The sequence below is a fragment of the Tetrao urogallus genome (assembly GCF_951394365.1).
Source record: "Tetrao urogallus genome assembly, chromosome: 5".
Lineage (NCBI taxonomy): Eukaryota > Metazoa > Chordata > Aves > Galliformes > Phasianidae > Tetrao > Tetrao urogallus.
In genome coordinates this window covers 15689722-15701105 of record NC_136818.1, presented here as the reverse complement: position 1 = coordinate 15701105, position 11384 = coordinate 15689722, and the positions used below count along the sequence as shown (strand labels likewise).

Sequence of the window (11384 nt, the reverse complement as noted above, 5' to 3'; positions counted from 1 at the left end):
TGAGCAGTGTGAACACCAATTCTACCACCTTTCTTTCTTCAAGGTTCACTCAAATAGCCATGATTCTTGCCATAAAGTTGTTACCTGAGGGAGACTTAGCATTTTGTTCTGCTGATTTAAGAGATCTACTCTGTAAAGGCTTAAGCTTCTGTAGCACAATGGGAGACAACAGCTGTGGTTCAGGTGATCCATGGTTTTGCAAGCTACTAGCAACAGATGAGGGCTGTACTTGCAGAACAGCATTGTAGGACATTCTCTGTAAGCACAGTGATGTTCTCTGGGAAGAGAAGGCACTAATTAATATGCTCAAAAAAAATCTTAATTTAATAACTGTTTGATTCTCTCCCTCCCTTTACAGCATTTTTCAGGTGCAGTAGTCCTTTTGTAGTGTGGCGTTCATGAGAGTTTAGTTGACAAATCCCGGTGGAGTAAAATCCCCTGCTTTGGACTGATAGATAGAAGCCCACCAGATCATCACTTTGTGTTTTGTTGTCAATTATTAAGTTTTATTAAGGACTTTTGGTGGGTGGCATAGAAGGAAGGAAGCATTCTCTGTCCTCTCCCCACCTTCATCCAACAGAGAACTTCCAGTATTCATAATGTGTAAAAATCTCAGAAGTTTTTACACTCATCTTCCATAAAAAAGCAAAATATACCTTTATTAAGTAGATTTTACATTGCTGAGTCAGTCCTACAGAGCAAGTAGTATTCAAGCTATGTTCATTATTTCCTGCTTATCTTGTGCACTTCCCAATACTGTTGGATGTACCAATTAACTACTGAGATGAAAAGTTATATCCACAACAGTCAGTTTACCTTAGGTTGTTCCAAAGAAGTTAGGCAGTTTTGCCTCATTCCACTCTGTTCTGAGCATGTTTCTGTAACTGTAAATTCAGTGAGGTGGGCAGAAAGAGAGGAATGGGAAAAAAAGAAAGTCACTGCATATGTAGCATTATTTACACGTACAAGTCATAAGATGGGTGTGTACCCAAAGAGCCAAACTCCACATGGAAAGGAATGGTCTTATCTTGCATACTTCAGTTTGATGTTTTACGGAACTTTTCCCAGATTAAACACATACAAATCCCTGCAGGATCAAGATCTTTGCTACCCTCCGTGATTCCACTATTTGCTTTTCTGCATTCAAGGGCATGTGTGGGATTCATCTAACTTAAGACTGTTGCCTCATACGGATGCCTACCACTCAAATGTGGGGGAGGATCTACTCTGCCCCGGAAGAATAAGAAGTGTTCCACATAGAGAAGCGTAATTCCAGCATCATGATGCTACAGCACCACACTACACCACGAACAAATGTGAGAAATCTTAAGCACCTCGGCAGATTTTGGCACTCCAGCCAGCATTGTTGGCCATTTTGTCCCTAGGCTTAGGAACAAAACCTTACCCACAACGCTCCAGAGGATAACGCTTCTCTGGTATTGCAGACCAGACAGTGAAAATAAGTTCAACTTTCAATTAGTAGTTAAAAAAAAAGAAAAAGAAAAGAGAGAGGCAATGAAAAAACCCACAGAAGTAAGCTGTAGCCTGGTGGTCAGGTCTCTGTCAGACACACAGACTTCTTTCTAACAGATTTTAGTTTCTGCAGTTCTTCACTGTTGTTTCGTTATTCATTTTTAACTCAGTTTTGAGACATTCATTTAATAACAACTAGAATTGAGTCCTCAACATAGAAGAAACCTGTATGAATTATTTAAGTCCTTGGTAAGCATTTGGAGAAATAGGTGCAAATTAGGAAGACAGATATTCTGCCCAGACAGAAACAAAAGAAAGCTTTCTGACCCGATTCAGAGTCACTGCTGTCTGAGGAGCTGGAAGCACTGCTAGTGCTGCTGCTCGAGTCCGAGGAGCTGCTAGTGTTGCTGCTTTCACTCAGTCGGCTTGGTCTAATACTGGACTCAGCATTACTTTCAACTGCAGAATAAAAAGGAAGACTTTGAAACATCCTGCAGTAGGTCTCCATCTACAAGCCTAGGATCTTCTTTATAAGGGCTGTTTTCCCATATGTCTGCTAGTCTTCTACCATTACTCTATCATCTTTCCAGCAGATTCAAGAACAGAGATTTATTGGCAGTGAGCTTGGGTAAATGAAATAGCCAATTAATAGCTGCAAACACACAACTTACAAGCCTAAACTAGGTTAAGATATGTGCTATTGTAAGACACAATTCAAGCATGGTTTCCACCGTAGTTTTTCCTGCTCTTAAGTCTGGTTGTGCTTATTAGTGCTGCCAGGTTTGCATACTGAGGCCTTTGCTATAGTTGGTTCTCCTCTTTCCTACACTATGTGTAATCTATAATTATCTTTTGCCACCTCCTCACCATATGACTGTTTTACATCCGCAGGGTTAGCTTAAGCTTAGTTTACAATCTTGTTCAGACAAAAAAGCTTTCCCTCAAAGTTGTTTCTCCAGTGGAAGCTTGGGAAACAAGAAGCCTATACCAATATACCTATTTTCTTAGACACACATTTGCTAAATGCTAGCTTCAGTTCTCCCTTGTAATGAAGCCAAATACCAATTTAAAGTATTTTCTAGCCTGCCTCCTCCATCTTCACCCAACATCATGTTAATAACTTTATTGCTTCTTGTAGCTTTTATTTCTAGGATATTTTAAAGTCATTCAACTAGCTTTCTCTATTTAGTGTTGGCTATCAGCTATAGCCTGACAGTTATGGGGCTAGTAAAGTTTGTGTCATGTCTTCTATTGCAAAAGTGAAAAATGTTATTTTTACTTTTATTAAAGGATTAGATAGGAGAAATAAGGAAGAGGTTTTATACAGGACAAGTAGCTGCCTGTTCCTGTGGTGTCACAGCAGCAAATGCAATCTTAAAACCTAGCAAAGAGAAGTCTAAGACCTTAAATATTCTGAAGAAAGTCTCCATTTACATAACAGTACACAGGCCAAATTGCCACTTAAAGATTTTTGTTGCAAATAAATGAAATTCACATTACATTTGTAGTTCTCTTTCTTTGGATTTATCTGACCATTGACATCCAGTAGTCTCTTCTCCAGTTCTTGTTTCCTCTCAGAAAGAAGCTGCTCTTTTGACTTCATTGCTTTTTTGGCTGTGTGAGATAGAAGTTAACACCTCAGCAAAACAGAGAATTGATCTGTTTGTTCTTCTGAAACATAACTTATTCTACATACCATGCTGCTTTCTTGGTCTCTTCCTCAAACAGGTTGCCACATATTTCTCTAATTCTCTGAGTGTTGAAGCCTTTAAAGTTTCAAAGTCTATTTCTATCTCATCAGGGCTAGAATTCCTCAGTGATGGTTCTCTTGATTGTATTATATGGACTACTTTCCCAAGCTTATCTCCAGGCAGCTTATTTATGTTCAAACTCAACTGCCTTTTCTCATCATAAGTCATAGGCTTGGCACCATCATCATCTTCTGACTTATGTGCCAACAAGACCTGCTGGATGGTTTTCTTTGATTGACTGCAAAAAGAAATTTACTGCAGTAACTGTAGTTTAAAATAATTTTACACCCACACAAGTCCCCCGCACTTACATGTTTGAAGACTGCTTTTTCTTAGATTTCTTGTGTTTTAGATCTTTCTTCTTTTGAATCAGGCTTGCTTTAGCTTTTTCCTTGTTCTTCCCCTTTTCTTTCTTAGCCTTCTCTTTTTTCTTTTTTGATCTAGGTAAGGATGCTCTGGTCAAAGCCCGCAACTGCTGGTGAACAGCTTTAAGCTATCAAAAGAAAAAGAGTCTTAAGTAATGTAATAGGAATGGTGAACTGGTTCTATATATAAAAATCAGATCTCTGGCTTATAATGGATATTAATGTTTGCTCTCCAAACAAGACTTATTTTTTAAACATCTTAGTCTATTCAAAAAAATAAAAATAGTCACAGACAAGATGTTTAGAAAATAAAGCTACTTTTTTTTTTTTTGCAGGCTTGTCTAAGAGCATGCATCTTCCAACAAACTGTGAAAACTAAATAGCAAAATAAGAAATTCACTGTAGTACTGTCCATCGGCTTTTCTTCAATTTCAGGCATTTGGGAAGCATGTAAATGCTTTATGTGATTACTGCATTGAGCTAGCTGGGCTGGGCATGGGCATCTTCAATCTGCAAACCCAAGGTACTTTATTCCCAGCTAGCTGTTTTGTATCACATGTTGACATAGCTTTATAGGAAGTTTATTTAAACCTCTAATAGATTATAAAGAGGAATTAGACTGAGAATATAGTTTTCAACCACACTGAAATACTTAACTGTGGTGAAGGCTGTCTTGTAGAATTAGTTATCTTCAGGCCAGTATTCGTGAACTCATGTTTTATGTCCTACTCTGGGAAGAAATGAACGCTAAGTTGTTCCTTATTTGACTAGCAGAACCAAAACTTACTCCCTCCCTGGATTATAGATACAGTAGCAGCTTGACTTGTTATGTCAGGCAAAAATTAGAACTATCACACTGTTAGATAGTAAGACACAGCCATGATATTCATGCTGTTGGCAGTAGTTGAAAAAATTTTATTTTATTTTATACTAAGCTTTCTAACATAGAATTTATAACTTGCTTTTATGTGTCTCAGAAGCATATTCCTGACTATGTAAAGGAGCTAACACACCTTGACAGACTGAGCATAAGAGAGCTTTTTAGCCGTATAAAATGAAGCAAATGCCATTCAGAAGCATATGACTCTGTGTGTGGAGTACCTGGATGCTGTCATCCATGGTATCATGGCAACAGTCTTATTTTTGTTCAAAAGACATGTCTTATCTAAAAAAAATGCTAGGCAAGAGCACTAGATGACATTTCAATAGAAACAGTTTGTATTTGCTGAGGCACTTGCAGATTGTTAATGTTTGGAAGTACTTCCAAACAGAATCAAGTTTAGTTTTTCAAAATCCAAGTGACTGTAGAGTCCTGTAAACACTGATTCTTGGTGCTAAGCCTTAGAATAAACAATTGCAAGGGCACTAGCAGAGACATTACAATCACGATGTTGACTCCTAGTAGTTACCTGCTCCTGAAGTTTTGCAAGGTACACTGTTCTCTCCTTTTTAAAGTCTTCAGACGATTTTTCTTCTGAAGAGTCATCACTGCTGCTGTCACTGGAATAAGCTTTTGTAATTTCTCTTGCATGCTGTGGCAGAAGAACACTTGTAGCTGGTTCATCAGGAATTTTGGCAAAGTGAGTCTCAAAAACATCCTAAAGGATTTTGTTTAGGAACAGCAAATAAACATCTCAGATTTCTCAAAGCATTGTGAAGCTCCTGTTTGTTTTCTAGAACTACACATCGGAGGAGCTGATCACTGCAGATGGTACATCAGGGCCTAAATGACCAAGAAAATCCTCAAGTCTTTTTCTATTTCAAATCTGACTTCAGTAATAACTCACCTGAAGTTTTTTTGCCATGGCAACCACTTCATGGTCTGGAGAATTACGTTTGTAGCAATTCATGAACATTAATCTAACATCTGTGGCAAATTCTTGTATATCTCTATATTCAAAATTATCCATTTTTTTCTAGGGGGAAAGAAAGTGAATAGAAGTTTAGGCATTAACTTTAAAAGTGGCTCCATAGCCTTGGTATAAATTGACTAACCAACTCAGTCCCAGAGTGATCTGCCTAGTATTTGTAGGCTACTGACCACCAGTATCCACCTGGAGGAGGGCTAATTTTCACAGAAAAAGTGAAAGGTGTCACAAATATCCAGTGCTTGAGGATTCTAGGCACTACAGGGGTTGAAGGGGTTTGGACAGAAGCAGAAGTAGGCAATATAAAACATTTTGTTTTGTATAACACTAGCAACAGCATCACACAGACTGAAAGAGACATAATATGCTTTACTAGCAGCCTGATTAAAAAGGTAATTCTCAGCACTACTGCTATTAGCTTGTTCAAGCTAATTCTCAGCACTACTGCTATTAGCTTGTGGATTAGCCTGTATGTACATAGTCACCACGAGGCTCTGAAGAACTTCAGTAAACAGTTGCTTTTTAGTGAGCAGAGCAGCTGTTCTCTCAAACTATTTCTTTCAAATGAAAAGCAGCTTTCCTGACTTTTTCAGCTAATGCTATTAAAATCCAACACGATTACACAAGTTATTTAAGTGAAGAAGTTGTCCAATCCCCTCTAAAACATACTTACTTTAATGGTTCCCAAATCTGCAGGACATTTGGTGATCCCTTTTTTCTCACCAAGTGAGAAGGATACAACATCTGCAGATTTTAAGAAAGGCCATGCATATGCTGAATGTTTCTTTGAGAACATTTCTTTAAGAATTTCATTACAATATTTTAGTTGTTTTGACAACTGAATCTTTTTAAGAACTCTAGGTGATTGCTGAGAATCTGGTAAGCCTTTCTTCAGAATCTTCTTTGGTATCATACATTCATTTTCATCTCTGCATGTTTTAACAGTTTTTCTTTCATTACATGTTGCAGAAGATTCACTGCTTGTTGTGAGTATTGAAGTAGTAGGAGTTGTAGTGTCGGCCTTCCTTTTCACACCTTTTTTTGTCTAGAAAAATGAAATCTTTAAGTTTAAAAGATGTACATCCAGAACAATGGGAGGTCAGCTTTGAAACCATACCAAAAAAAAAAAAAAAAAAAAAGAAAAAAAAAAGAAAAAAAAAAAGAAAAAAAAAAAGAAAAAAAAAAAAGCGTCAAGAATTCTACAAGTATCAAAACCAAAAGAACATAGTATTTCCCCAAGTTTAGACTGAGAATCTGCAAGACATTATGAGCCAACATCAAGCTTACTCTTAAGTTTAAAGGAAAGAATGGGAAGTAGGTTGTGGGTAGCTTTTAGCCAATTGAGAAGACTCAAAGAAACCAATAGGTTATGAAATACTCAAGTGACTACTATGGAAAGCAAAAAAAGTTACTGCAGTTTATGTTAAACCGGCAGAACGATTTATGTCAATAATTTTTTTAAACCCCAAGTGGTATTTGGTCTAGAGGAGGTGAACTTGCTTTGCTCGTTCGTGTTCAGATCTGTAGTAAATGTAAATATACACTGTAAGAGAACCTAGTACACGTGCCTTGTTGGAAACGGATAAAGAAAGCTAAGCCAATACAAGCCTGTTCATTTGATCAGAAGTGTCAGACATCCACATACAATTCATACAGCAATTAACAAATGCTTTTGTGAGCTATGAACACCTTTCCCAGCTAGTTAGTGTTTCAACTAATATGCTATTTTGGGAACTCAAGCACTTTAATTGAAAACATGAGAAGTTTTTGAATAGAACTTAGGAAAATCTTATTTCAATACTAAAACCTTTATCTGGATCACAAAGAAAGAATTCCTTCATCAAGGCAAAACTTGCAAAAGTGTGGAAATACACTTTGAGAATGAGCTTTTTAGTTTACTTTGAGGAAAAACAATCTTCAATTGATATTTGTAAAAAAATGAACATCTACCAAGCAGTCATTCCAATTTCTGCATGCTTTCTAGAAATAATAGTAGCCCAGTTATTTAACAGAGACCTAAAATATATATTAGATCTCTTGTTATCCTCTGTCACAATAGAAGTTTTGAAGAGATCCTGCAATAAACATGACTTTTTTGGTCTTGCTGTTCATGCCTGGAGCAGTGATTTCAATACCTTTCATTCCAAAAGTTATTTGAGGTAACTTACTTTTGTGATAGGGATGGCAGCTGGCATTAAAGTAGTCAGCTGAGCTGCAGACAAAGGAGGTGGTGTGGCGTTCTGCAGCTCTTGAGTTATTGCTGTAGGCTGCTCACCACTTTCAGGTTGTTTCTGCCTTGTTCTCTGTTTAGATGAAGTCCCACTGTTTGGCTGCTGAGGTTCTGGTTATTTTTAAAAAGTCTTAAGTTATGCCTTAAATAGTGCAGTTGATCATAGTGGACAGTTTTAAATAATACGTCTTCCACACACGAACTATATGAGTAACAAATACAAATAAAAGCTTTGATATATAGAGCAATGTTTTTTATCCTCTACTCAACTCCTCTATCTCAGCTAGAGCACTGTGTCAAGTTATGGATAGTTGGCATCAAGGAAACTGCGGATTAACCTCAGAGAAGTGATTTAATAGACAACATGCTAAGCCCCCTATATTGTAAGAAAAGAGAAGTACTTGCAGAGAAAATACTAAATCATTCTGCATACACGTGAAATTATAGTCTTTAAAACATTTCAAAATTCATACAAGTTGCATGTTTGTGTACGTAAAGGATATAAGTGGTCTTAAACAGCTTCAGTATGAGAAAGACTGACTTATGAGTGTATAATTGTCATAATTTAAGACCTGCTCAGTTTCCAATGCATTTCTCAAAATTTCTGGGAACTGCTTATACCTGTTCAACAAACACTTACTTCCTATTAAGGTACAACATCTTTTCATTAGAGCTAACATAGATCCAGCAACTGACATCAGTTCCAGGCCCACGTGGGAGACTACTTTGAAGGCCTCCAAATTCATCCATTGGGATGCATGTACAATTCAACACACTAAATAGTCCACTTCTATTAATAAATATATTTGTCTGGCAGTGTTGAAAGAAGAATTTTGTTCAAATGAAACATTTTTCAAGGTAATGAAGCAGGTTACAAGAGCAATTAAGACAACACAGGAGGTCAAAGATGAGTAATGAGTTGAAGCTAAACTCCTGGACCATTTTAATTAGGCTTCCCAATGTAATTTGTAGTATCTACTACGTAATTTCCTCATTAGTTTGAGATGTCTTGTCCGCAAGACATATGATTCAGTCAAGAGCACTGTTTCATATATAAAACTATGCTATTGCACTACTGATGGTGTTGTCAGTTCTCATTCTGGTGAGTTTTTTTCCCTCGTCTTAAATACATTTCATCAGTAGAAAGTTCCTTTACAACATTACAGCTGCACTGAATCTGCCAAAGCTTTGCAGTAGTGTTACTGGTCCAGTATATTCTGGGAAAGATAGAGAGCATCCCAACTACTCCTGTGCTGAGTTGTGACAAGTTACAGAAGATTCTCTGTTCCCAGCTTTTATTTAATGTTAACAATTCAGCACAAAGCCATTACCTTCTGTCAGCTTTTCTTTTCTTTTTCTTTTGTTGGGCATCAGTATTTCTTCTGGTGGCATTTGTGCTATTTTCTGCATGAACACTTTTTCTAGTTCTTGGGCCATAAACACAATGTCATCACCTGGCTGCAAAATATAGTTGATAGCATTCAGAGTGCAGGAGAAAAAGCTGCAGTAATAAAGTGCTACTTTTTCAACTAACCGTAGTCTACATTGAACAGATAGCAACACGTTGCCTGTATCAGAGAGACACTAGTCATCCCTGTTCCCTATCTAATAGCCCCTTTCCCCCACCCTGCCCTGTCCTATTTGCTCGTACAATCACATGCTTCCCATAGCAAAGGGAAAAGGGAGCGGGGCTGCAATTCCTTTATTCATTCCTATGATCTGAAGAAAGCTTAAAGATACTTAAGCATTGCCAAAGCTCAAGGAGATAGTCACACTTCAGCTTAAGTTAGTTTGTCTTAAGCTTAATGAAGGAGAGAAGCATGCCTCAGAGTAACTAACCTTGGACTTGTCTGGCTGTTACACTGTGTTGTAAGCTGTGCAAAATAAACCTTGAAGTTTCGCCAGAAGAACCCTCATGTTATGATAACTATGCATTCAGATGTTAGCAGCAAGTTAAGCCTCACCTCTGTCTTCAGTTAAACCTAGCAGCAAAGCTCTCTCCCATTTCAAATGGAACTAGCTTCAAGAAATGTTGAAAACATTGACAAGTTCTATAGGTAGATAGAAGTATCCACTAATTTAGACTTGTTGGCGTTCATTACAATTGATTACCAATAAGAGGTGTTAGTTTCACTTACCTTGTTATATATGTAGCAGTTCAGGAACATAGTTTTGAAGTCGTCAATGCATTCTGCAGCTTTTGTGTAGTAATTATGTTCCAGACGCTTTTTAATTGTGCTCAGGTCCATAGGTTTCTTTATAATACTGTAGTAATCCTGTGTTTTTCAAAGAATCACAGCAAATCTCTTGAATATTAGGACATGATGATTCTGTCACAATTACAAAAATTAGATTGCAAGAGAAAAAAACTGCATTATGTTTCATGGCACATTACGTACAATTAATCTCAGGCATGAGAGAAGTAAAAATACCTAGTTTGGAAAATAAAGAATTGGAGAAACCACGGTGTTAACACCTTTCTACTCATTTGCTAAAAGCAGTACCTTCCAGGTAATTTGAAATACTTGGAATGCTGTGTCAATTATTGATGTTTTCATTTGACTGAAAAAGCTGGGGTGATCCAGTATTTGAGCATAAAGATACCTAAATTAAGACTTCTTGTCACAAGACCTTGTGTTCAGTGCAGGAATGTGCTAGTGATTTTGTACATGGCAAAAATCACAATCATCAAATTGGATCCAGATTTGCCTATTTATTTTAGGATCAGATCTGCTTTTTCATCACAAAGTATTTAGAAAGAGGTTAGCAACTTCCCATTTAAAAAAATAGTCAAAAAGAAAAGAAAAAACACTATACCCAGTATTAAGAAACACAGTTCAATTAGTGGGGAATTAGAAGAAAGACAGCACAGATTACCAAAATCAGGAATCTCTATAAGGCCCATGTAAGCATTTTTATTCCTTGAAGAAATATTGATTTGCAACAGTCTCAGAAAGGAAAGTGAACAAAGATGCAGCACTCAGTATTACTCAGCAAGAGAAACCATAGTTTTCTTGTACTTGGAAATGATTAAAGCAGTTATCATGCTAAAGTAGATTTCTAATATTAATTCACAAATACTGCAATACTTCATGGGATAATACTCTATTTCTGAAACAGTCCTTACAGGAAGATTCAGTGCTGCTGCATCTACAGGTTGATGAAATGGCCAGGAAAAGTTGTGTCGCCACATGGCTTTCATGACCACTCTCTGTAAGTACTGAAGTTGGTTTGTTTGACACCCACTATTTTTGCTGTTTATGTATTCTGGTGGAGGAGGATTAGTAATAAGACAGTGACGCTGGCTTGGAAGAGACATCTTCAGCAAGAACATACATCCACTTGTTCCACGATCTTCATTACACATCTAACCTGAAGGGAGGAAAATTGCTATTCAGTAAAGACATCTAGATCCACTGCCACTTGGTGTGTTCGTATTCTGTTTGTGAGTTGTCAGCGATAGAGTTACAGACACACAGTTATGATTTAACAGAAACATACTTGTTTTACAGCATCCAGTTGGATGTGTTGAATTACCACGTTCAGTTCTTTAAGTTATGAATAGTTACATTTGAAAAGGATTAAAAAAGGCTTGCTGAGTTCTACAAGATTTCCCTGGGAATAAGCTGCCTCAGGGGTTCATCGATCAAAGTCTAGGAAGGCATTCTCTACATCCTCACCTCAACAGATGGAGTCT

The 11384-nt window shown here is 37.2% G+C and overlaps 1 protein-coding gene across 1 annotated transcript; it reads right to left on the bottom strand.

Annotated features, from left to right (window-relative positions):
- Positions 1-807: 807 nt before the first annotated feature.
- Positions 808-11006, bottom strand: BRDT (bromodomain testis associated; the record flags this gene model as incomplete). The annotated part of the gene is made up of 12 exons (XM_079536317.1): positions 808-884; positions 1801-1932; positions 2974-3087; positions 3170-3462; positions 3536-3717; positions 4999-5187; positions 5377-5505; positions 6131-6502; positions 7626-7798; positions 9019-9145; positions 9826-9963; positions 10815-11006. 12 exons carry the CDS (start codon positions 11004-11006, stop codon positions 808-810), a joined length of 2118 nt encoding a protein of 705 aa, XP_079392443.1.
- Positions 11007-11384: the final 378 nt, after the last annotated feature.